Source organism: Falco punctatus (assembly GCF_963210335.1).
Source record: "Falco punctatus genome assembly, chromosome: 3".
NCBI lineage: Eukaryota > Metazoa > Chordata > Aves > Falconiformes > Falconidae > Falco > Falco punctatus.
The window spans coordinates 121,265,521-121,289,333 of record NC_137582.1 but is presented as its reverse complement, the minus strand read 5'-3'; the positions used below and the strand labels follow the sequence as shown (position 1 = coordinate 121,289,333).

The window sequence follows — 23,813 nt, the reverse complement described above, 5'->3', positions numbered from 1 at the left end:
GCCCCGGGAGAGGCGGGGCGGGAGCGACGCGCCCCGAGCCCGGTGCTGCGGGGTCGGCACGGGCGGAGCCAACGCGGCGGGGAGGCCGGAGCGTGGAGCGGGGAGGCCGGAGCGGGCGTCAGCCACGGCCGCACCATGGGGGCCTGTCTCGGCGTCTGCTCCCTGCTCAGTTGCGTGAGTGCCCGCCCGGCCGGGGCACCGGGAGGGGAGTGGGGGCGCACCGGGTGGCGAGGGGGTGGGCACCCGGCGGGGGAGCGGGGCTGAGCCCGCTCCCAGTGCTGCAGCGGCGGGCGCGGCCCGGGGGCGGGGGCGGGCTCAGAGGAGGCCCGGGGGTCTGAGAGACACCCCGGGGCTGTGCCCCGGGTCCCAGTGGGGCGGAGGGGAGGCCGGGGCTTCCAGGGGAAGGCCAGTGTGCGCCATGCTGCACCCATGGGCATGCAGGGACCCACGGGGGTGCACCCTCTGTGCCTGGGGGGATGGAGGGGACCCCTGGAGCAGGGCATCCAACTGCACCTGGGGGTGTCCAGGGGAGACCCAGAGAACTCTGGGGCTCATGAATGTGATGGTCGAGGGGAACATGGAGTCTGAGGCGCCTGAGTGGTGCACCCCAGCATGCTTGGGGGATGTAGGGAGCTGGAGGAGTGGTGCCCTGCCACACTGGGGGGACTGGGGGCGTCCTGCCTCCCCTGTCCTGATGCCAAATACACTGGGGGGGTTCTGCGATGCTGGGGCACCAGAAGTCCTGCCTGTTTGTTACTGCCGAGCCCTGAAGTGGGGGGATGGGGACGGAGAAGAGGAGGCGGGACAGGGGGTGCAAGTCTGTGGGTGGAGGGGCATGTGTGGGGTGCCATGGCCCAGGGTAGGCACAGGGTGCATGATTTGGGGTGCTGTGCCCAGTGACGCAGGCATCTGCCCACGGCTGGCGTTGCCTTCCTGGCGTTGCCTCACCTGCGGGCACGGGGCCAAGGCAGGGCTGTGGAACCAGCCGGGGAGCCGCTGGCCTGGAAATGGGGCCCATTTTGCAACTTGACCTCAAAGTTTTAGTGGTTTAACGAACGGGAGCTTTTGAAAGATCGGATGGAGGGCAGTCTGCAAGGCCTCTGTCTGTAACCCACATCTGATGCTTTTCCTTATGGGCATGTATTGGAAAAGGCAGGAGTTACTCTGGAGCAGGGCTGGGAACTTTGTGGCCTAATTCTGGATTTTTTTTTGCCCAAAAAGCTTGCCAGACCACGGTAACGGGGTAGAGTGGCTATATAGGTTTAATTCTCCTGTTCCTTCCTGGAGCTGGTTGACTAAGAGGGTGTCTTAGCTCAATGCTGAACTGAAAAAACCCAACATAGAAAAAATCAAACCAAAACTAGACAAACCCCCTGATCTCTTTTTTTTTTATTTTTTTATTTTTTTAACAAGAAAATCTGAGCTAACTTCTTCTGGTCAGCCTGTATCATTTGAGTCAAAGCAGCATCAGGTTGCCAAGCCATCCTTAATGCTTTCGCATTGCAACTCTACAAGCCGTTCCCGAGTGAAACTTCGCAGCACATGAGAATAATTTCCCTTTCTCTGCCCCCAGTGATTTGCCAGGCTCTGCCCACCACTGCCATGAGCAGTGTGGTCACCTTGAGCTGCCTTCCTTGAGGGACAGGGCTAGGTGTTGCCAGCAGAAGCCTGCCCAAGCCAAAGTGAGCGCCAGGGGCTGGTGCAGCCCTCCGGCATGGTTTGAGCACCCCGTGGGGACTGTCACCCTCATTGTGCCAGTACCAAGCTACCTGCCAGCCATGAGAGCCACCAACCTCCCAAGCCTGTGCCAGACCCTGCAGGTTTGGTACTGATTAACCTGCTGAGTCATTAACAGGAGATAAAGACCAGCTGCTCAGCATTGCTTTTGGTTGACTCAGTCTCCGCCTTCCTGGGTTTGCCAGGGCAAAGGCAGTTTGCAGAAGATGTGTTGTTGGGGTTGTGGTGATGGGCTGGTGTAGGTGGGCTAGTGTACTTCAGTTCATGTTGTTGTGTTTCCCTGGCTGGGTGGACAGCCCTTGTCTAGCTCTGGCCATGCTCTCCCAGCCTCCAGGCAGAGGAGGAAGCACAGCAGCCCTTACGTGGGAGTTGCATTGGAGGTGAGCTGGATTAATGAGGAAGTCGATAGTGAAACTGAAGAGATTAATCTTTCATCTGCAGTAGCTGAAAACTGATGCTTCCTCATTACTCCACCACTCTTGGGCTGCAGTCACTTCCCTTGGTTGGCTTTTTCCATCCTGCTGTTTGGCTGTTGGCCATATTCATACTTACGGGCACCTTTGAGAGTCTTTGAAAGGAGGTGTAGCAGAGCATGTCCAGTGCTGCCTTAATGTGGGAGGATTTTCCTTGCTCTTAACCCACTTGCTTTTTAAAGAAAAAGGCTGAAATCAAGAGGTGCCCAGGCAACAGGCTGGGTTAGTGTGTGGCACAGGGTTCCTTGGCCAAGGAGGTTAGAGGGGGGGTACTCCAGAAGGGCACCGGGAGCCATGAAAAAAGGCTCCCAGTGACATGGGACTCTTGCAATACTGCTGCATGAAGCAGGTCAGTGGAACGGGGCTGCTGCACCAGTTACCTCAGCGGCTGCCTTCCTGTGGTTGCAAGAGGCTGTAAAACCTGAAATACAGCCACAGAGATTGGGCTCCGCAGATGCTGTGGGCTCCTGAAAGCCTCATACTAGAGACTAATTCATCCACCTGCAGCTTTCCTAGAGGTCAGCCACAGGGTTTGGGGGCTGCACGTGGAGCAAGGGTTTCCCTTCAGCCCAGCTCCATCATGGCCCTGGGGACACCCCTTTACCCCCCAGCCACCTGCACCGACCCCCAACAAAACGTGGTACCCAAGGCCATGCCTTCTGCCAGCCTTTGGTGGTGCTTGGATGTGGAGCTGAACCCCCAAATCCAACAACTTGCTGAACAACAACAAACCTCATGATTTGTTTCTCATCATGAAACAAACCTCAGGCCAGTTTCTGTGGGTTTGGGACTTGGTGCTTTTTGTTTCAGTGGGCAGTGAAAGGAGAGGAGCTGGAGGTACTGGTGTGCTTAAAGTTAAGGGTACAGTAAGGTGTTTTACTAGGTCAGGTCAAATAGTGCAGTAATTCTGCATTAAAAAGGATTTTTGTTCTTTTTTTTTTTTTTAATATTTATTTGAAGGGGAAATACAGGAACACTGGCACATTTTAAGTGCATTCTTGTGCAAGTGGTGCATTTAATGAGCCTGAAAGGAAGCCATCTTTACTGAAGGCCATTTTCTTCCGCTTTCAAGTTTAAAACATGAGGTGATGTCCCTTGAGCAGCTCCTGGAGAGGCGGGATGAGGGTCCCCGTGGGATGCAGGGGCTCTCTGACCTGCCCCAGGTCCTGTGGGTACCGTCAGCTCAACACAGCCTCTGGTGGGACTGGGACGTGGGGCTGGGATGTGGGTAAAGAGGAATAAATCAGGAAGAAGGTAATTTTTCTCAAATAATGGTGTGCTTATGTTTAAAAAAAAATTCAAGACCACCTCTAGTGACTTGGGGTCATCAAAGTGATTGCTTATGAGCATCCCTGATGAGGGGGCTGCAGGTTTCACGTCCTGCTTGCACAGCAGCTCAACATCTGGTTTTCTTTTCTTCCACATCCATTTCTTACACTACTTTTAGCAATGAGAAATGTATATTTACATTGATACCGAGCAATATTTTAATTAATATTGATCGCTGGGAATAATTAGGAAGCCCATAGCCATAATAAACACTTAACAAATGCACATCCCTTAGTACTGGGAGAGAGCTGAACCCTTCTGCTTGCAAGTGCATCTGGCTGGCTGATGTGTCTCAAGTGCGGGAGAGGAAAAGCTGTTCAAAGAGAAGGCGAAATAAATCAATGACATTAGCTTGTAAATAGAGGGGAAAGCGGTTTGTTGCTAGGGCCTGAGGTGGTCACAGGTTTCCTAGGAAGAAGCTGTCTCTGATAAAGGAGCGAAAAATGCCCAGTGCTGTAAATTTTAAAAGTGGATTTGGGAATGCATTTTAGCTAGAGAGAGGTATTTGGAAAGTGAAGCAGTAGTATTTTAAACAAATTTCAGATATTTAATTCCCATTGGTCTCTAGGCAATACCTGTAGCTGGAAGCTTGCCAGCACCTGCCTACGGATTTCTCATTGCTCCCTGGGCTGGTGTGTGGGCCAGGGGAGGCTGTGGGCTTGTGAGAGCTTCAGTGAGGCATTTTTTTTTTTTTTTTAAAGGAGCTAGCCTGAAGATTCCTTGTTTTAGAGGACTTGAGGTATATTTTGGTGTTGTATTGCTTGGGCTGTCTGTCCCGAGAGCCCCGCTGTTCCCACTGTTCCTGCTTACACCATGGGGAGTGGGTCACAGTTGGGAATTTAGTTTTAATTTAGGTTTTGGGTCCTTTGAGGCTTTGTTTAGCACTTTAGCCCATCTGTTCACTTACGTGGGGTCAGCGCTGTCTGCTGGATTAGTGGCCGGGCGGCATTGCCACCTGCTTTGCCTTGATGTGAGATGTTGGTTTTACTTCCCTGGCCAACCCCAATAATTTCTGAGGGTGCAGCGTCTTCAATGCAAACCTGAGAGACACCTTATTCCCCTATTTTTTCCCCAGATATTTAACATGGGGCCTTCTGCTTGCATGACATGGTGGATTAGTGACCCAGCAGTGACAGGCCATCCCAAAAAGCTTCTTAAATTCTCTTGCCTGAATATGCCCTATTCATTTGCCAGCTTCACCCTCTTTTGGGAACATAGGGCTTTCAGAATGTGGCAGTGAGTCAGGAGATACCGGGGCTGGCATGGGTGATTAAGAGGCTGAAAATCTTTCCTATCCCGATCAGGGATGCCACAGTCAGGGCTGGCTATGGCTGTATCCAGCATTCCTGCCCCATCGTGGGCTTTAAAACCTGTTACGCAGAAGCCCTGCAGCTGTTCTTCCTCTAAGGCAAATGATGGCGGCACTCCCCCACCTTGTGGGTGTTAAATAGGTGGGTGAATATCCAAATTGTTGGACAGATTGGTGGGAACAGTGTACACCGGAGCAGCAAAACTCAACTCAGCCCAGCCCAGCCTGACTGCTGGGATGCGAACAGCATCTCCCTATTGCTCCTCTCATGGCTTACAGGAGCCAGGGAAGTCTAAGAATATAAATATTCTAAGAATAATAAGTTCCTTTTTCTCCTTGCAAGTCTTATTCTGCACAATCCTTGTGCAGGAAACCTCTGCCGATGTTTTGCTAGGCAGTAAGGTTGGATTTTGCTAAGCTGGGGTTTCCCTGGTACCCTGCTCTGTACCCACCTCTGGCACAGCAATGGGAGCCTCTGCCCTTGGGCTGAGGGTGCACCTGGCAGCACTGCCAATGGTGGATTTGGAAAGCCAGGATCCATTGTGGACTCCCAGGGATGCCATGCCTCAGTTTCCCCACCTGTAAAGTGGTCTTTGGTGAGGGGAAAGGATGGCAGAACAAGCTAATTTCCACATAATGCTGGCATCGGTGTTTTCCCCACACTGTATTAGATTGGAAAGGCAGCCTTAAATTATTTTACAAATTATTATTTTTTTTTTTTTAAAGAAAAGAGGCTCCTGCAGGGCAGTGCTTTGTTTTGACAGGAGCCTTTTTTTGCATGCAATTGCTGGGGAGCAAAAAAGAAGATGAGGGTGTCTCCAGAACTCTTGGTGTCATTTTCCAAGTTGGTTTGTTATTGCAGTGAACCCGTTCCTGTGGCTTTTGGTTTTCAGCAACATTTTTGGGGGATTTAGAACCTTTTCCATGAGGTCTCGCGGGCTGTGGGTTTTGATATTGGCTGGTGAGAAGCTCTAAGCAAAGCCCCCAGTACAGCAGTATGGATTCTCGGGCAGATCTCCTTATGGTTCAACCTGGGCACGTGTTTTGGGGCCAGTTTCAACACCACCAACATGAGGATGCTCTCATTGCAGTTGTCCTGTCTCTGCGGATCTGCGCCATGCCTGCTCTGCAGCTGCTGCCCCTCAGCCAAGAACTCCACCATCTCCCGCCTCCTCTTCACCTTCTTCCTCTTCCTAGGCACTCTCGTGTCCATTATTATGATAATCCCCAGTGTGGAGAAGGAGCTGCACAAGGTAAGTAACTCCTGGAGATGGCTGGTTGGTCACCATGGGGGAGATGTTTAGTGCATGCTGGGTACATGAGGCTGAATCAGACAGTGAATTTTTGGAGCATGATGTTGCTTCTGTTCCTTTTTTCTGAGTATCCCACTGGCAGAGGGTGTTGTTAACCCTGGTTTTCTATGGAGAGGAAATGCAGTGGGATAATTTCATGCATTATTTAGTTTTGTCAAATGTCTCCCAGGAAAGTTTCCTACATCCCATTTTTGGGGTTCAGTTGGCACAGTGACTTGCAAGTGATGGAGGTGGGACTTCAGATGCAGAGACCTGAGATCTGCCAGCTGAGCTAATGTGAAGGCTGTGCTAAGCGTTTTGGGAAATGCTGGTTTCATCTCAGCTTTCCACTGACCTGCAGGGTGGCTTTAGCTGTGCCACTCCACTGCTGTCCCCAGGCAGGCCATCCGATTGCTTTACGGGTGGCATTGGAGCAACCATGGGCTGGCCCATCTTTGGTGGCACCAGGGCTCACGGTGGGTGTGGGATGCTGGGGTGATGCTCACCCTCCCATCGCTGTTGCAGCTCCCTGGCTTCTGTGAAGGCAGCGGATCGGTCCTGGGGGTCCAGACCCGTGTCAGCTGTGACAGCTTCCTGGGCCACAAAGCTGTGTACCGCATGGGCTTCGCCATGGCCACCTTCTTCTTCCTCTTTGCTGTGATCATGGTGTGCGTGCGCAGCAGCAAGGACCCACGAGCCACTGTGCAGAATGGGTGAGCACTTGTCCCTGGGGGTATGCTGGTGTGGGGACAGGCCAGACCCCCCCCTTCCCCACTGGGTTCCCTCTTGCAGACCATGCCTCCTCTCTCCTCCTGCAGCTTCTGGTTTTTCAAGTTCCTGGTGCTGGTGGGGATCACAGTGGGGGCCTTCTACATCCCCGATGGTGTCTTCACATCAGGTGAGCAGTTGCCCATGCTCTCCTCTGCACCTCTGGGTTAACCCTCAGCACAGGATTAAACCCATGACTGGAGCTGGCATCCCTGCAGCTGTGTGCCCTTGTGCCAAAGTCCTGCTTTCTCTGCTCTTAAGTGGGTTTTCTTTTCCCCTCAAGTGTGGTTTTACTTCGGTGTGGTTGGCTCCTTCCTCTTCATCCTTATCCAACTTATCCTACTCATCGACTTTGCCCACTCCTGGAACCAGCTGTGGCTGCACAATGCGGGAGAGAGCAATGCCAAGGGCTGGTATGCAGGTTGGTATGACGGGCACTGCAGAGAGTTTAGGGGTGAGGAAGGTCATCCTGCAGCTGGATGACGCTGAGCTGGGGGTACTGGGGGCTTTGCTCCAGCCTCCTTCCTTTTTGTTCTCTCCCCCAGCCCTTTGCATCATCACCTTCATCTTCTATGCCACGTCCATTGCGGCCATAGTGCTGCTCTACATCTACTACACCAAGCCTGAGGGCTGCACGGAGGGCAAGGTCCTCATCAGCATCAACCTTATCCTCTGCCTCATCATCTCTGCTGTGTCCATACTGCCCAAGATCCAGGTGAGGTGGCAGGGGACACCTGGGAGGCCAGCGGCCGTGTCACCATGGGGTACAGGACCAGCCCTGAGCACCTGCCGTTGCATCTGCAGGATGCTCAGCCACACTCGGGGCTGCTGCAGGCGTCCCTCGTCACCCTCTACACTATCTACGTTACCTGGTCTGCCCTGGCCAATGTACCAAGTAAGCAGGATGCGGCCTGGGGTTTGGGAGGGGGTGCACAGGACAGGACCACACACTGTGAAGGGTGCTTTGCCCCCCTGGGTCTCTGGGGGCTGGGGAAAGGTGCTGAACCCCCTGCTTGTCCCCCCCAGCTCAGACCTGTAACCCCACGCTGCTGGTGAGGAACAGCACCGGCTCAGTAATGGCCACCCAGACACTGACAACCTGGTGGGATGCCCCGAGCATTGTGGGGCTGACAATCTTCATCCTCTGCACCCTCTTCATCAGGTGAGGACTTGGCTTGTGCCCCTGGGGACTGCACCGTCCCTCTGCCTGCCCAGAGCAGAGAGTCATCAGGAGGCTTTTGGGGAAGGGCGATGCTGGAGGGGAGGTCACAGCTTGGGTCAGGGCTTTTGTCACTAAGTGCCTCTTGCAAAGCCATCCCAGTCCCCAGGGACACAGGCAGGCTGCCCTGCAGGGTCACGCTCACAGCTCTTGGGGATTCCACACAAGCTGCATCCCCCAAACTGCCCTGCCTGTCCTGGGGACAGCCCCCAGGGCATCCCCAGGTGGGCAGACTTGGGGGGGCTGAGCTGGGACTGGGGGGCAGCCAAGGAGGCAGCAGGCGGGCAGCCCTGAGCCTGTGCCCCTCTGCCCGCAGCGTCCGCTCCTCGGACCACCTGCAGGTCAACAAGCTGATGCTGACGGAGGAAAGAGCGGCTGGGGCTGGAGGCGAGGCAGCAGCCACGGAGAGTGGGCTGCACTGTGCCTATGACAATGAGCGGGACGGCGTGTCCTACAACTACACCTTCTTCCACTTCTGCCTTCTCCTGGCTGCCCTCTACATCATGATGAGCCTCACCAACTGGTACAGGTGGGCAGAGCTTGCGTGGGGACAAGGGACTGTCCCCCTTCCTCTGCATCCCCTTCTCCTGGTGTCCTCCCTGCTCTTGCACCGGGAAGAGCTGTTTGCTGAGATGCATCTGTGTGCAAGTTCACTTAATGTGTACCCTAATCAGCGTTAATTAATTTTAGGTAGCGTAGGGCTGCCTATGGCAGGTTGTGCCTGGGCTTGCCAGCTCCCTGCTGCAGCATCCTCTGCTGCAGCCCGGGATCCCTTAAGATGTGTGGGGAGTGGGGACCCAGCCCTTGGGGTGCTGTCAGCTGCAGTGGTGGGGTCACATTCCCTGGGCGACTGCAGGGAGCTTCATGGCTGCAAGCATGTGGCTCCTCTGCTCCCTCCTCCATGTTCCTTGCATTGCACCCGTGGCTGGGTGCTTGCAGCCTCCATCCCTCCCTGGCGTGGTTGCTGCCCACCATGCTTGGGGCGCACAGTGAGATGCCACCCCGTGGGCGCAGCACAGTGATGGGTGCTGTCTGCTTCTCTGCTGTTTCAGGCCAGATGAGAGCCTGCAGGTGCTGACGAGCCCCTGGACGGCTGTGTGGGTGAAGATCTGTGCCAGCTGGGCAGGGCTCCTGCTCTACCTCTGGATGTTGGTGGCTCCACTGGTGCTGCTGGACCGGGACTTCAGCTAAGGTGGCCCTGGGCATCCTCCTGCCACGTTGGAGCCATTGTGGCCTTGTCCCTTGATGCTGGGGACAGCCCCAGCTCTGCCTTAGCCTCGGGTTCTGCATGCAGGAGTGGCTGTGCTGGGTAGTGCCTTCTTGTAGGTCTTCTGTTTTAATTTGAAAGGGATGAAGTGCCAAGCAGGGAAAATCAGCCAGGGCTGAGAAAGACCTGAGGATGTTTTTAAAACTCTTGGCTTCTCCATGTCTGTGTCTAGTGCCTTTGGCGGTACCTCCATACCTTCTTCTAGTGGACACCACCACTTTGCCTTGGGAGGGTTTGGGTTTTACCAGTGCCCCAGGACTGTGGTGCCTTTTGGAGGGGCTTTGGGGACTGGCTGTGTCCCAGGACCCAGGGCCAGGCTTATGTTGCGTCCCCAAACAGCCTGGAGGGAAACAAATCCGGGGGGGTTGGGGCTGGAAGCAGCTGCCCAGCTGCATCCCCCCAGCCTTGGCGGTGGCCCCAGCTCCTCAAGGGCTCTCCTGCCCAGCTGTCCCCACAGGGAATGGGTCTCTGGTCCCCGCCAGAGCCCAGGTCACATTTCCTGCAGGCTGTGCTGGCCTGACCCCAGTACCTTGCCTCATTAATAAAGTCTTGTTTGGAATAAACCTGGCAGATCGGTCCTTCTGGAGTCTTCTCTGATGCCTGTGCTGGGTGCATGGGAGGTGGAGAAAGGGGGGGTGTGACAAACAGACCCAACGCCAGAGTGAGGGCACAGTCGGCTGCCCTGTGGGTGCAGGCAGGGTGGCATCAGTCTGGGGCATAGTGGCTTGGAGCCCTGGACCCCACTGCCAGCCTGTGGCACCCTGAGAGCTGCTGCTGGAGGGGGCATGTTGCAGGGCAGGTGGTGGTTAGCAAAGCAGAGAGCATCAAGGGCGGGTGCACAGAGCGTAGGGGCGCCCCGCATGCCCGGGGGCACCTGGAGCTGGGGTGAGCACCACGGGGGGACGTGCTGTGCTGGGGTGCAGGGATCAAAGGCGGGGTGTAGCTTGCCGGGGGTGATCCCGGATGGGTGCACAGGCTGGCGGGGGTGTGTGTGTGGGTTGTTCTGCAGCAGCCGCGGGAGGTGCCCGTGGCCCCTGCGCGCCGGGGAAAGTGCCTCCGGCCCGAGCCCGCTGCTGGAGCCGCCGCGCAGCCCCGCACGGCGGGGGGTGGCTGGGGGCAGGGGCGGGCGGTGCCCGCTCAGACGGAGGGGCTCGGAGCCACCAGGGGGCGCTGGCAGCCCGCGCTGCGGCACCCGCCTGCACCCTGCACCCAGTGCCTGCACCCTGCACTCTGCCTCATGCACCCAGTGCCTGCACCCTGCCTCCTGCACCCTGCAGCCAGTGCCTGCACCCAGCCTCCTGCACCCAGAGCCTACACCCTGCACCCTGCCTCCTGCACCCTGCAGCCAGTGCCTGCACCCTGCACCCTGCCTCCTGCACCCTGCACCCAGTGCCTGCCTCCTGCACCCAGAGCCTGCATCCTGCACCCTGCCTCCTGCAGCAAGAGCCTGCCCTTTGCACCCTGCAGCCAGAGCCTGCACCCAGCACCCTGCCTCCTGCCTCCTGCAGCCAGTGTCTGCACCCTGCTTCCTGCCTCCTGCAGCCAGTGCCTACACCCTGCCTCCTGCACCCAGAGCCTGCACCCTGCACCCTGCCTCCTGCACCCTGCACACTGCCTCATGCACCTTGCACCATGTGTCCTGCACCCTATGCCCTCTGCCCTGCCTCCTGCACCTGGCACCCAGTGCCCTGCATTCCTCACCCTGCACACTGTGCCCTGCACCCTGCATCCTGCACCTGGTCTGCAGAATCCTGCACCCTTCATCCTGCACCCTGCATCCTGCGGCCTTCAGCCTACATTCTATGTACTGTACCCTGCTCTGGTACCCTTTATTCTGCACCCTGTGCTTGGCACCCCACAGAGAAGGTTCTGGGAAGGTCTGAATTGTGCAAGGGTCTGCTACAAGATTTATTTTTATGTCATGCCTCCTATCCATTATTTATTTAAATAAGAATTATCTTTGCTCACTCTTTTCTTCAGGAGATATTTCAAACCACTAGCAAATACACCTCAATGTAATGATCATTGCACCCCCAGAACCCCTATGGAAACTGAAGCAGGGCAAGCTGGGGTGACTCAGGGTGTGCTGCTATGGCTGCCAAGCTGTGCCTCCTCCAGCATCCTTTGAGTTTGGAATTCAGCAGAGAAGACCGTCCGCATGGTAGGTTATTGCCTGTATGATGCGACTGTCCCTTCTGACTATGTCTATCCACATTTGCCCAGCTGCAGAGCCATGGGGAAGCCTGGCTGCTATTGCAAGCCCTGACTGTATATTTTAATGCAAATCAAGGTGGATTGATGACAAAACCCCCCAGGCCTAAGCATGACATGAGTGAGGCTCATGGGCAGCGATGCCAAGTCCAGTCTGGGCCTTTGTAGTCCCCTCCCCGTGCTTGTCATGGGAACAGAGAGCAGTGACTGTTCTGCATTTGCTTGTTAGCAAGTAAGATTCGTTTCTGCATCCAAATATCCTGCTGTCCGCAGGCAGGGAGGATGGGAAGCAGTATCCTGCCAGCTGGGCATCACCGCTGAGCTCTCCCGAGTCCATGGGAGAGGTGCAGAGGCATCCCGTGACGGCTGCCACCCTCCAGTGCAGGGTGACAACCTGAGGCACACTGTGCAGGGCAGCCCCACGTTATGCCCGGGATTCCCCAGCCTTGGCATTGCTCATGGCTTTGATGGAAAAGGGATGCACCAAGGAGAGCTTGCGTAGGCGAGGGGTGCGTGACTGGCATAGAGTCAGTGAGGGTTTAAAAACTTCCTTTTTTTGGTGTTTGTCACTTCCAAAGGGAAACGCCCCCAGGCTGCGCACACACCCTGCAGCAGCAGCTATACTTTTGGGAGGCTAGCTAGGTATTTTAAAAATATCCAGCAGGGTCTGGTTGCTCTCTGCTAGTGGTGATGAGCTACAGGGCCTCTCCAAAGCCTGCCCGGATCAGACAGTATTTTCAGCCTCCAGATCCTGGTGGCTTCAGTAAACGGTCTATTGGCCGGCATGGGCCAGCCCGCAGCACTTGCAGCCACCTTGTTTCAGAAGTGGAGTGGCCCTTTTCATTTTCATTTTCTGGGTGAATAATTCATCAGCAAACATCTGCCATCTTTCGCTCAGCAGCAAACACAGCCCTGGGTTGGGTCCCCTCCCTGCCTGTCCCTCCCCATGGAGCAACCAAGTCACAGACCCAGCCTGGAGAGCAGGATCAGACCATGCACGTGCCAGTAAATGCACATGCCCCACTGGTACTATCTACTGATGTGGCTTTAATTGCGCTAATTTGTTCTCCCTGGGTGGGGGGCACCTCAGAATGATGGATACGTGGTAACGTGGGAATCTGGGGAACCCAGGCAAGTCAGGCAGCAGTTTGCTTTACAGAAGATAACCACGATCACTGTGTTGCTGAAATAAACTGAATTTAAACCCAGGGATGGGGACAAGTACCCTCCTGGAGCTGCTCAGCTCATCAAGGGGTTTTAGGACCGCACAGAGCAGGGATCCCCCAGCAATGCCCAGGTCTAGGGTGACTGGGGGCAGCTGCAGCCCCATCCCACTCCCCTGCCCCCCAGGTGATACCAGTGCTGCCAGGGGCTCTGCAGCACCGTTTTATTCTCTTTAATGTGTGGTGTCCCTTGTTTTTTATTTTATTCATGGGATTAACACATCGGGCAGCAGCTGGACTGGCTTTTGCTCAAAAGAGGAGGGGAAAGCGTTTACATAATTCATTTAAATGAGGCACCCAGGGAAATCCAAATTGGACTTCCAGCATGTTTACAGTGCCATGCAGAGCTCTGTGATCCGCATCCGGAGCCATTAATGCCTCCCAGACAGACCACAGAGCATGTATAATTAATTGTGGAGTAAAGCCATTGCCCAGCCTCCAAAGATAATGCTCAGGGGCAGAGGCAGCATTGCCCAGCGCTGTGCCCCCTGGGGTACAGATTTATTTCAATGGGCTTTTTCTCTTTCCCAAGATGTTCAACCAAACTTCCTTGGGGTAGATGGATGCTGGGGAACCGGCGGGGTTAAAGCAGCAGGAGGAATAAGCCAAGCTGGGCTGTGAAATCATGGATGCTTGGCTGGGCTTGTGGGCAAGCACCATCTGCAAAGAGTTCTTGGCATGTGTTTGAGCCCAGCAGAGCCCTGTGGCAACAGGCAGGCATCACGGCTGAGCCCTGCCCTGGGGAAGGGGTGAGAGGGACCCTTGGAGGGGAGAAAACCCATTACAGTGTGGAGCAAATGGCCCAGGACCAGTTAGCCCCAAATATCCCTGCTTTGTTTTGCAGATGCATGGACCAAGCATCCCCTGGTCTGGTGCATGGTGGGGTCTGCTGCTGGCTGAGACAGTGGGGGTGCTCTAGGGGACCTGGCTCCATGCTCAGCACCCTCCCTGCCCTCAGAGAATCGCTCCCTGCAGTTTTCACCCAGTGAAACGGGGCTGGTATCGCTCCCTTGGGTGCTCTCCAGCTGCAGCGCCTGGAGGCAGAGCCCGCACTGACCCAGGCTGGCTGCCAGCTGTGGTCTGGGGTGGTGGTTTGTGGGTTTCTGAGAAGGTGCCCCTGGCCTCACACGGGGACACAGGGGCACCTCAACCCACTCAAACACTTTATTTCTAAAACCTTGGGATGGGGAGTGACTCTTCTGCCTCCCTGCTGGTTTCTGGAGCTGCTTTTTCTACCTTCAGTATTGCTCTGAAGAGCAAAGGAGGGATGTGAAGGAAGACAGGGAGTAAAAAAAAATAAAATAAAAAAATCAGGCTTGAACCCTGCTGCTAAAGAAACATCTGTATCTATAAATATCGGCCGATGTGAGTGGGAACAGACTGTATCTCCAGCAGCTCCCTAAGGCAGTGGAGCAGCCTCGCCCCAGCTAACCTCATTCCAGCACATGCTCCTGTAACACACACAAGTCGCTGCAGCTTTGCAGGCTTTTTTCAGGGACAAGCCCCCCCCGAAACGGGTCTTAAAGAAAAAAGAAAAAAAAAAAGAAATGAGTGTTGTCTTCTTGTCTGCATCTCAGTCACAGGGAGGGTGAGCCATGGCCCTGGGGGATGTCACTGGCTCTCTGGGGTACAGCAGGGGTCCTGCTGATCCTTGCTGGGACACAGTGTCCCACTGTTGGTCCCCAGCCTTCTGTCACCCCTTTCCATGACCTCCATCCCACCAGCCCAGCTCATGTATGCTCAAAGAAACCCCTATCAAGCGCAGACTCTCTTCATCACCACACACAAACCCCCCTGCAGTCATGGCGGCCCTGGGGCAGGGAGATGCTTACTCAGATGGGAAACTGCTGAGCTCCTGGATGGATCCATCCCTGCCCTGGCTCTCTGCAGGAGCCCAGCACCAGCCCTGGGGCAGGCAGGATGGGATGGCAGCTGGGAGGACACAGTCCACCATAGGCTCGAACTGGCCCAAGGGCATGCCAGTGCTGGAGAACTTTCTCAGCAAGGTTTTGCTCTGCAAGTGCTGACCATCACTGCCCCAGGTTGCCCCCATGGGGGAGATGTCCCTCACTATCTGGCCAGGGACAGGAGGTGGTTGTTGGAGGCCACCACTGCTGCCACCTGCATTAGTCGGTATTTCCCATCAGAAGTGCTCTTCAGACAGGAGCTTTCCACACCCCATACAGCTCACACCATACAATGCTTTGTGGCTTCCAGGGGTCTAAGCCTTTTCCAGATGTGTATGTGACCTCCTGCTGCCCAAAAGCCATGTCTGCTGGTGCAAAAAAGGGAAGGAGACAGGGACCTTTCCCTGATGTGGGAGCTGCTGAAACCTCAGCTGCAAAAAGGTCCCTGCCAGCTCCTGCTGGTGCTGTGGTGAGCGGTGGGTTTCCACCAGTGAGGACCATACACCAGTAAGGTTTTGCAGATCCCAAACTAGAATTAACATTGGGCCTAGAGCCATGGAGCCAACTCTGAACATCCCCAAATCCTTGTTCAGACTACATGGAGTCAGCAAAGGTGGAGGTGATTTTGCTTGGGCTCTGCAGTCCCCCCTGTTGCCCATGCAGCTGGCTGGGGGAGTGGGGTGCATATGGGGCACCCCAGAGCTCCTCCAGGCAACAGCCACGGGGTCATCCTGCATTGCTCAGTCCCACATAAAGTAAATCCCATCCTTCATTCCTCCTAGATAGTAAAAGCCTGCATACACATGCACTTCAAGAAGTTATAGGGTGTTTCCCTTCCTGTCTCGAGCAAAACTATCCTCTTCCAGCTAAATCCCGTGGTCCCATGCCTGTTCTGGAGCTGCCCAACTCGCTGTGACACCCCGTGGGGTGGCCCCACCAGGCTGCTCTTGGAAGGCTGTTTCTCCAAGCCACACAGCACTGCTGTTGTGCTTTTTTTCTAGGATCATCTATGTTATCTGTGCTTGGTTTTGGGCCATAAGACCCCAAGCATCCTCTCAAGCAGAGTGTCATTTAGGTCAAGGAAAGGGGGACTGATGCCCCCAGCTCAGAAGATCCTAGGGGGCTGAGCAAGGGATGGAAACATTTGCTCTGACAGATGCTTGCACCTTTGGCTCTTTCAGCTGGGTCCTGTTTCCATTTTTTTTTTCTGGCTTCCCTCCTCCAAAAATACCAGTGAGGTGACACATCACATCCCAGCTTTGCAAGGACTCAGCTTCCTCCAGGTTTTGGAGAAACCCCATCCCAGAGAGCGTCCTCCTGCCCGGCCTGCTGCCACCCGGCACGTAGGGCTGCCACAGATGACCCGCTGCCCCACGTGGGAGGCGCTGGGGACTCTCGGAGCTGGCATGTGTGTCAGCGATGGAGGCAGCAGTGTGGGAAGCACAGGCAGCCCTTACGTCATCCTCCTCCATGGGGTCTTAGGAGCACCAGGGCAGTTCTGTTTTGTTTTTTCCCTTTTATTTTTTTTTTTTTTCATTCTTTTTTTTCCCCATCACCCTGTAACAACTAGGACTTCTCATAAGCTGCCTCCCTCCCCCTCTTTTCCTCTCTGACTCATTCCCTTCTGCCCTTGCAGCTGGGGATGTGCAGCTCCCCACGTCCCACAGCAGTACTTTCCCTCCAGCCAGGCAGCAGCAACAGTGACAACACGGCCCGGGAGGGGCAAGCCCAGGGCGAGGGACTAGGGACTCAATGCCACAAAGTGAATATTTTCTTCTCTTTTGTACTCATTCTAGCAGTGAATTTCAATGCAAGAAATAAACGACTTGCTCATCTCAAAGATGTTCATAAGCAGAAATTCTCCCGCCCTGGTGGCAGAGGGGGCTTTCATGGAGCACTGATGCTGCTGGGACATGCGGCAGCATGAGGACAGAACGGCCAGAGTCTGGCCATGGAGCCAGCCTGCTGCTATGGACTGCGGTACTATCCTGTGCCATCCCTGTCATAGTCTTGCTGGTGGCTGGGGAGGGTGCGGGGTGGGTGACCCAGGGTCCCACAGTCCCCACTGGGCTGGGAGAGGGGTTGGCTGCTGATGCCCGGAGTGCTGGGGATGGCTCCTAGTGTTTGCCCCCAGAACGGCAGCCTGACCTCACTGGCAAGTGCTGTCACATAGCAGCCTTGTGCTTCATCCTTTCCCCACACCAGCGACAATGACCCACAAACCTACCAAGTAAAAGCACCCGCAGGCTGCCAGTCCTTCTCCTGTCCCAGGGCCCTCCTGTTGCAGCAATTTTACTCTGGTGAAACTGCAGGGAACTAACCCCCTCCTGCCACTAGCCCTTTCCATCGACCTCTCCTTGGCTATAAAGGATGCAAAGACCCCCAAACCCAGTTACCGACTCCTTTTGAGCATCACCCCCCAACTCCACCTCTAATCCCAGCACCCCACACCAGCCCAGACAGACTAGCCCCATTGAGGGGAGTTCATACCCCATTAAAAGGGATTAAGCAGCCTGGAGACGTGGCCAGTGTTGCAGAGAAAGCCAGGCCAGCGCTGGGGTTATAAATGTGTACTGGGACACCCCACACAGGACACTCCTTGCTGTGGTGTAGCTCATTCTGGGGCTGTGGCAGTGGGAACACTGAACTCTGCATCTATGTGGGTCCATCGCTCCACAGCGCTTCAGTCCCATCCCAGCCTCCAAATGCAGGTGGGCTGTTAATCAGCACGATTTGGGTCAGTAATAAACAAGGTAATATCACAACTAGCAGGGCTGTCACAGGAACCCTTGTGGCTGGCAAACAGCCTGTGGTCAGCTCAGGAGAACATCTGCATGCTGCTGCAAACAGCTTTGGTGCTGAAAAATCAAAGGGAATTGTTGCAGTTCCACTAAGTTGGAGGAAACGTGATTAAATAGACAAACAAAATGGCCTTTCAGCTGAAAGGAGTGGCTGCATACGCAGAACTTCTGCCAGCCAGGCCTCCCAGCTCCCCCACGCAAGGAAGGGAAGGGACCAAGCAAGGGCTGGTGGCAGCTCCCCATCCTGCTGTTCTCCATCACCACGTGGACCTCCGGGAGCAGGAATCCCCCCAGGTTGCTCATACTTGCAATCAGATGCAACCTGAGCTTGCATTTACTTAGCACAATTTGTTGCTGAGGCTGAGTAAGGCAGTGCCACTAATCCCTGCCGAGGAGCAGCTGAGCATGCACAGCTTCTCATCCACCTTCTCCCAAAGGCTAGTTATATCACCTGCAGGGCAAACCCCAGTGCAGGTGGCAGGGTTGTTCCAACGGAGGGAGATTGGCAGTTGGGAGACAACCAGTCTGTCAGGGGGATATCAAAGCACCATGGAGCTGGGGTGGCTGCTGTGTGAGATGTGTATTAGTGCAGGAGGTTTGCTAGGGGCAGCAAGGGCTTAGCTTCCACTGCTCAGGCACCGAAGTGCCTTTGAGGGGCTGGATGGGAGGGCTTGCATGCAATCGGGCACTGTCATATTGCTGCTTCTAATGGGAACAGCTGGGAAGTGAGGGGGGATGAGGCATCCCCCAGCGATGCCCTGGGCTGCTGCTTTCTGTGTGCTGCAGCAATGCCCATGGTCCCTTCTGGGTGCTGTGAAAGGAGCCCAGACCTGGCTGCTGGTGGTGCTGGCTTTGCTTTGCTCTTTTTTTGGTGCCAGATCGCTTTGCCTCCTGGATTGTGGGGGAGGAGGTCTTCTTGCCAAATTGCTTAAAAACCTGCAAACACACATTTGTGTGCTAGAGACCACAAAAGCCCCCAAATCTCTGCTGCTGGGACCCAGCCAGATGGTTGCATGACGAAGCTGTTGCCCAAGGAAATCAGTTGCTGTGGGAGCTGAGGTCCCAGAGGGGTGACACACGCAGTGCCCCTGGGGCAGCAGCAGGACCTCAGCCTGTGCCACCCCCTCCTCTCCCCTGCTGCCAGCTCTGGGCAAGGTGCAGGCAGCAGTGGGAGGCTGGGGTAGTGAGGGGTGCATCCCCACCCACGGCAAACCATCTGAGGCTGCAATGAGTGAGGCTCAGCTGATAGCGAGCAATGCTTCCAGCTTCCGTGGGTGCGGGGACTGGGGCAAGGATGGCTCATCTCTGCGTCCCCAGCTTCCAGTGATGCTGCTGGGGGTAGCTGGGGCTAGGAAATGAACAGATGTGTTTTTTTTCCAGGAGACAGGGGCTAAGGAGGAGGTAGGGCAATGTGCTTTATTAAACTGGTTGCTCCAGAGAAAGACCTGAACAGGGAAAGAAATCTGCTGGAAAAGCCTCTTCCCTGCGCAGGGGTGCCTGTCCCTGCATCTCCCTGGGGACAGCAGCTGCTCAGACAGCCTCTCCCTTTCTCACAGTCTTGCACTGCGGTTGTCATGAGGACATCAAAAATAAATGAGCAGCTCAGGCTTTCGCCTGGGGAGTTGCAGCCTCTGTGGCTGGATGCAGCCATGGTTGCACTCTGTCTCTCCAGCTGCCCATGGGGCTGGTCCACCACAGCTGGCATGGGAGCATCCGACTGCTCATGATGGAGCACCCTGAGCACACTCACACCACTGGAGCAGATCGTTCTGCACCTGGAGCTGGTCCTGTATCATGTCCTGTGCCATGTCAGGGCTGCCATTGGCTGCAGCAGGCATGGGAGCACTGTGTGCATGCAGGGTCCCATCCTGCTCATGCTCAGCTGTCCTGGGACATTACCTAGTGTGTTAACTCTGGAAGGTGTCTCTCTATCTGTACTCAAGGGTGTATCTGTAAACCCACATGAGCCCACGTTAAGCCGTAAATACATGATTTCTGACAGATGTTTCTCTCTCTGGGCCTTAAATCCCCCAGAGAAAAGTTAAATGCCTCCAGCCCTGGGGATGCTGCCTCCTCCCAAGGCAAACCCCTCCAGCTCTGGCCATGGCTGAGCTGTGTTCTGCAGGTCCCTCACCGCAGCAGCCGTCCCTGTGCTCCTGTGTGCACCTCTGCAGGCAGGCAGCCCATGTGCCTGCACCCCTTTACACCCACCACCGAGCAGCCTGGCACCTTCATGTGTCTTGCAGTTATTTTCCAGTTTGCACATCCCAAAGCACTGTTTATCAGTTGTGACAGCTTGACACCGCTGACACGCTCAGCTTGTGATCGCCATTAAGCCCCAGCTCTCCTTGCTGTGCTCCTACCAGCCCCTTGTGACGTCCCGTGTTTGTCCCACTGTGAAGCTCAGCCTGGGCGTGGGGGCCTGTGCTGCTGCTTGTGCGGGGCTGCCTGGATCTGCACATCAACCTCTGAATCTGCAAACACCACCCCTGTCCTCCAACATGTAGGTGGGACTGCTTTGGTGCAACCTGGAGAATGAATATATTCCTTCTCTGTTTAGAGCCTGTGGTCACAAACAAGAGTTCTGAGTGGCACTATGTAATGAAGGGCATTAACGAGCATTATTTAATGAAGATATTTGACTTTGTCTTTTCTTTGTCATTATTTGCAGTCGGAGACACTGAGGCATGAAGGCTTTCTCAAGGACATCGAGGAAGCCCATGTAGAGCAGGAAACAGTCGGGTTTGGTCCCAGACTGATGCTCTGCCCTCTCTTGCACACATGCTGCCCTCTCAGTGCTCTGCTTCTTTTTCTCCTTCCCACACTGCACTTCTTGGACACAGGTAGGACCAAAAGCCAAACAAAACCCAACCACTGTCTGAGCCAGGGGGGTCTTCTTCTGTCATCCCCCTGCCAAGTAGCTGCGTAAACCCATTTCTTTACGAAACCAGACCAACAGGGTTTGCTGAAAAGAAATGCTCACCAGTGTTGAAGCCTGACACAGAAATGTTCCAGGTGAACATTTTCTCTATGTTTTCCAGGATTTTCTCTATGCTCTGCCCCGTGCTTTGGTAACAGGCAGCTTCAGGGTGAGCACATGCTTGTTAACTTTCCCCTGATTTTAATGAATCAAGCAGCTCGATCTGTGCTGAATTGCAGCTTGCCATTTTCCTAAGCAGGTGTGAGCTGTAGTCTCAGTGAAGGAAATTGCAGAGATTCAGTCCTAGAAATAAACTACTGGGGCTGTGAGCATCAGCCACAGACCTCCAGCTCCCAGGCTGCAGTATTTCTGAGGTGCGTTCTTTTAAAAGAGGGTGAGGTGAGCCCTAACAAGCGAAATGAACCGAGCTGGCAGGCAGGATTGCTAGATCTGAATTGCAACTGTACTGTGCCCTGGGACGTTGTGAAAGGGGCAGAAATGTGGCCGTGGCAAAGCTGGTCCCCCTTACAGGGGCACTGTGCGTCCCTGGGCAGAAGGCATGTGGCTGGGCTGTCCAGCCTGAGGGGAGAAAGACAAGCAAGGGCTTGAGAGCAAAGGAGGATGAGTGGAAAATAAGACACAATAGGGACTGAGAGGTACGTGGGAAGAACTCCTTATGGATTCACTAGTTGATAGTTGGGCTCATTAAAGAAAGGGCTTCATTAATAAAGACATTGGAAAAGACCATAAAGACACTGCTTAGAAAAGCTGTGTAAAGGCCAAGTGTTGTTAAATGAGCTGAAGCAAGACAGAAGTTGCCCCTTCTTAGAATAATAAAGGGGTTTTCTGTGTAAAGGGGCTGTCAAGAGAAGCAGCAGGCTGGATCCAGTGGGATGGGTCAGCCCAGCCACGCTCCCCTCTAACACAAGCACACCTCGTGTTGGGGTGACGGTGAAAGCTGGGGTGCAACTGAACCTGCCAGGCTTTCCTGTGGGCAGCTCACAGGCCTGGCTCAGTTTGCAATCAAAATAATTTCAGTATTATGGCTTTTTTTGCTTCCTAGGAAATGTGGCTGCAAGATCTCCTTTGTTCACTACATATTTTCATGTTCTAAAGCACTTTGAATGTAAAATTTGTGGGTGAATCATATTTTTGCTTTAAATAAAACTCCTTCCATGCTTAAGAATGTTTGTCATCAATTGTGTGACTTCTGTGATTGAGCAGTGGTTAGAAGAGATAAAGCAGCCAATAATTATCCTTAAACTCCACCAAGGAGTGCTTATTGAGGAAGACATAATGAAATAGGCAATATTTGTGGGAAGAAATAAGTTTTTTATTAAATCAAATCATATAGCTGGAAAATGAGGACTGACTTTTAGCCAGAAATCATAGTATGTCCACGGACAACAGCAAGTGTGTCCATTTTTTTCTCTACATGCTATTTAATCTAACAGTAGTTGTGACTCACCCCTGCAGACTTGCCTCCCTTCCATCCTCACGCAGGCAAAGCTGTCACAGCACTGTTACGCTGCAACAATAAAAGTCATGTTCTCATCTGCCAGGTGGATGAATTTGTTAAATGATTTTTGGAAAAGGTCTAGACACAGGGGGAAAAAAAATAATGTTACATTTCCTTGTTGCCTATCCCACTTTTGTCTGGTCGTTTTTCTGCTAACTGCTCAGGATGCTGTGCCAGGAGACCAGGAGAGCGGCGGGTGGTCCCTGCAGCCGGCAGCTGGGGCTCTGCTGTCTCGGTGGCCTTTTTCTCCACTCAATGTCACAATCCTTTTTAGGCAATAAAAAGCAGTTAGGAGAGCTGGCCTTATGAGTCAGAAAACTTTCTGCAGGGCTTGCCTGTAGGATGCAGGGCTCAGCATCACGAAGTTCAGGCTGTGAAAGCCAGCCCCTGGGAGCTGGGTGCTGGGTGCTGGAGACCATGTCTACGGGAGACCCTTCTGCACGATGCTCTGATGGGTAGAACCTGTTTTTTCATTCATCTTCCCATTTCATACTGTGCACTCCCTTCTTTGACACGGCTGAGCTGTGCCTGAGGGCTGTGCCTGGCCCCTCTGTCTCTGTGGAGCTGGAGAGGGCGAAGGAGGCAGGCAGGGAAGGAGGATTTTTGTGACACAGCTCACACACGGTTTTGGGACCCCTTTCTGGATCACAGGACAGGGTCACAGTCCTGAGTGAAGCCTGAGCCAGAATGAGATCAAAACACTCTGTAGCTTCCCCTAAATCCCTGGAGTCATGGGCACTGGATCCACAACTACTTCAGGCTCTACATGATGATGGGAAAAAGCAGAAAAGAAAGAAAATAGGGAGAAATGGCTAAAGGTGCCTTGTCAATCCTGCAAGGATGCTCTGACCTAAACCCAGATTTCTCTCCCTGACCTATTTCTTCCACCAGCTGTTAGTAGCATGGACACCCATGACTACTGCAGCGAGATGGAGATGTGCTGGCTCTTTCCACATAGTGCCTGGCTCTCTTCCTAGCACTAGCTGCTGGCTGATGTGAGCCTGCCGAGGAAAGTGGACACATCCTGCCTTCCCACTGGGTTCTGTGAATAATGTACATGTGCCGGGATATGAGTGCTACATGGCCAAGGCATGACATGCTGTTGCAGGAGTAGCCCCGGGTTGAATGGAGATGTGCCTGTGGGTGCATTTGCTCATGCAGAGCTGAACCACATCCATGCTGTTTCGCTATGGAAAACTGAGGCACGCCCATGGTTACTTGCTGCATCCACAGGAACCCGAACTGCCCTCAGCCAGGTGGCTGATGGGGCAAATATTGTGTCCTACCACAGCTTACGGGACTCTAAGACATGCAGTAATTTAATAACTACCCAGTATCCCTCCCCTCACATCCCTAAATACATCTGTCATTTGCCCCTGCTATTGTGAGTTCATGTTGAGGGTAGACGACACACAGCCATGAATGTTTAGCAAAGCCAAGAAAATGACTGAAGTGTCTTTGAAAAGTGACTGGAATATGAACTGAAATTACAGCAACTTATTAGGTGTAAGCCTGGTGACCAGCAGGCTTGACAGAGCAGGGATTTTCTATGGACACCTGTTGGGGAGCAAGGAAAGAGCAGCTTGGAGATCTCCTGACATCTCATACAGACAAACAGGAGATGCTCCACTGGCATGCTGGGACCAGCTACGTGGGCCAGATCCCATTTGCATGACTGTTGCTTGGGACATGTTAAAAAAACCTCAAAGAAATCTGTGGTTCCAAATTGAGGGAACATACCGTTTGTATTGGAAACATCTGGAGAAGCGAACAATGTCTGGACTCCCCAGGGGCTGGGGGGGTGGCAGGCAACATCTATGCAAGCCTGCGTTTTGTTC

General features: G+C 54.2%; 1 protein-coding gene across 1 annotated transcript; it reads left to right on the top strand.

Moving 5' to 3' along the window:
• On the top strand, positions 1-9,957 carry SERINC2 (serine incorporator 2). Its single transcript, XM_080379505.1, has 10 exons — positions 1-174; positions 5,940-6,101; positions 6,666-6,853; positions 6,959-7,038; positions 7,192-7,329; positions 7,454-7,623; positions 7,713-7,803; positions 7,935-8,070; positions 8,444-8,656; positions 9,180-9,957. Exons 1-10 carry the CDS (start codon positions 136-138, stop codon positions 9,316-9,318), a joined length of 1,356 nt encoding a protein of 451 aa, XP_080235631.1. The 5' UTR covers positions 1-135; the 3' UTR covers positions 9,319-9,957.
• The last annotated feature ends 13,856 nt before the right edge of the window (positions 9,958-23,813 follow it).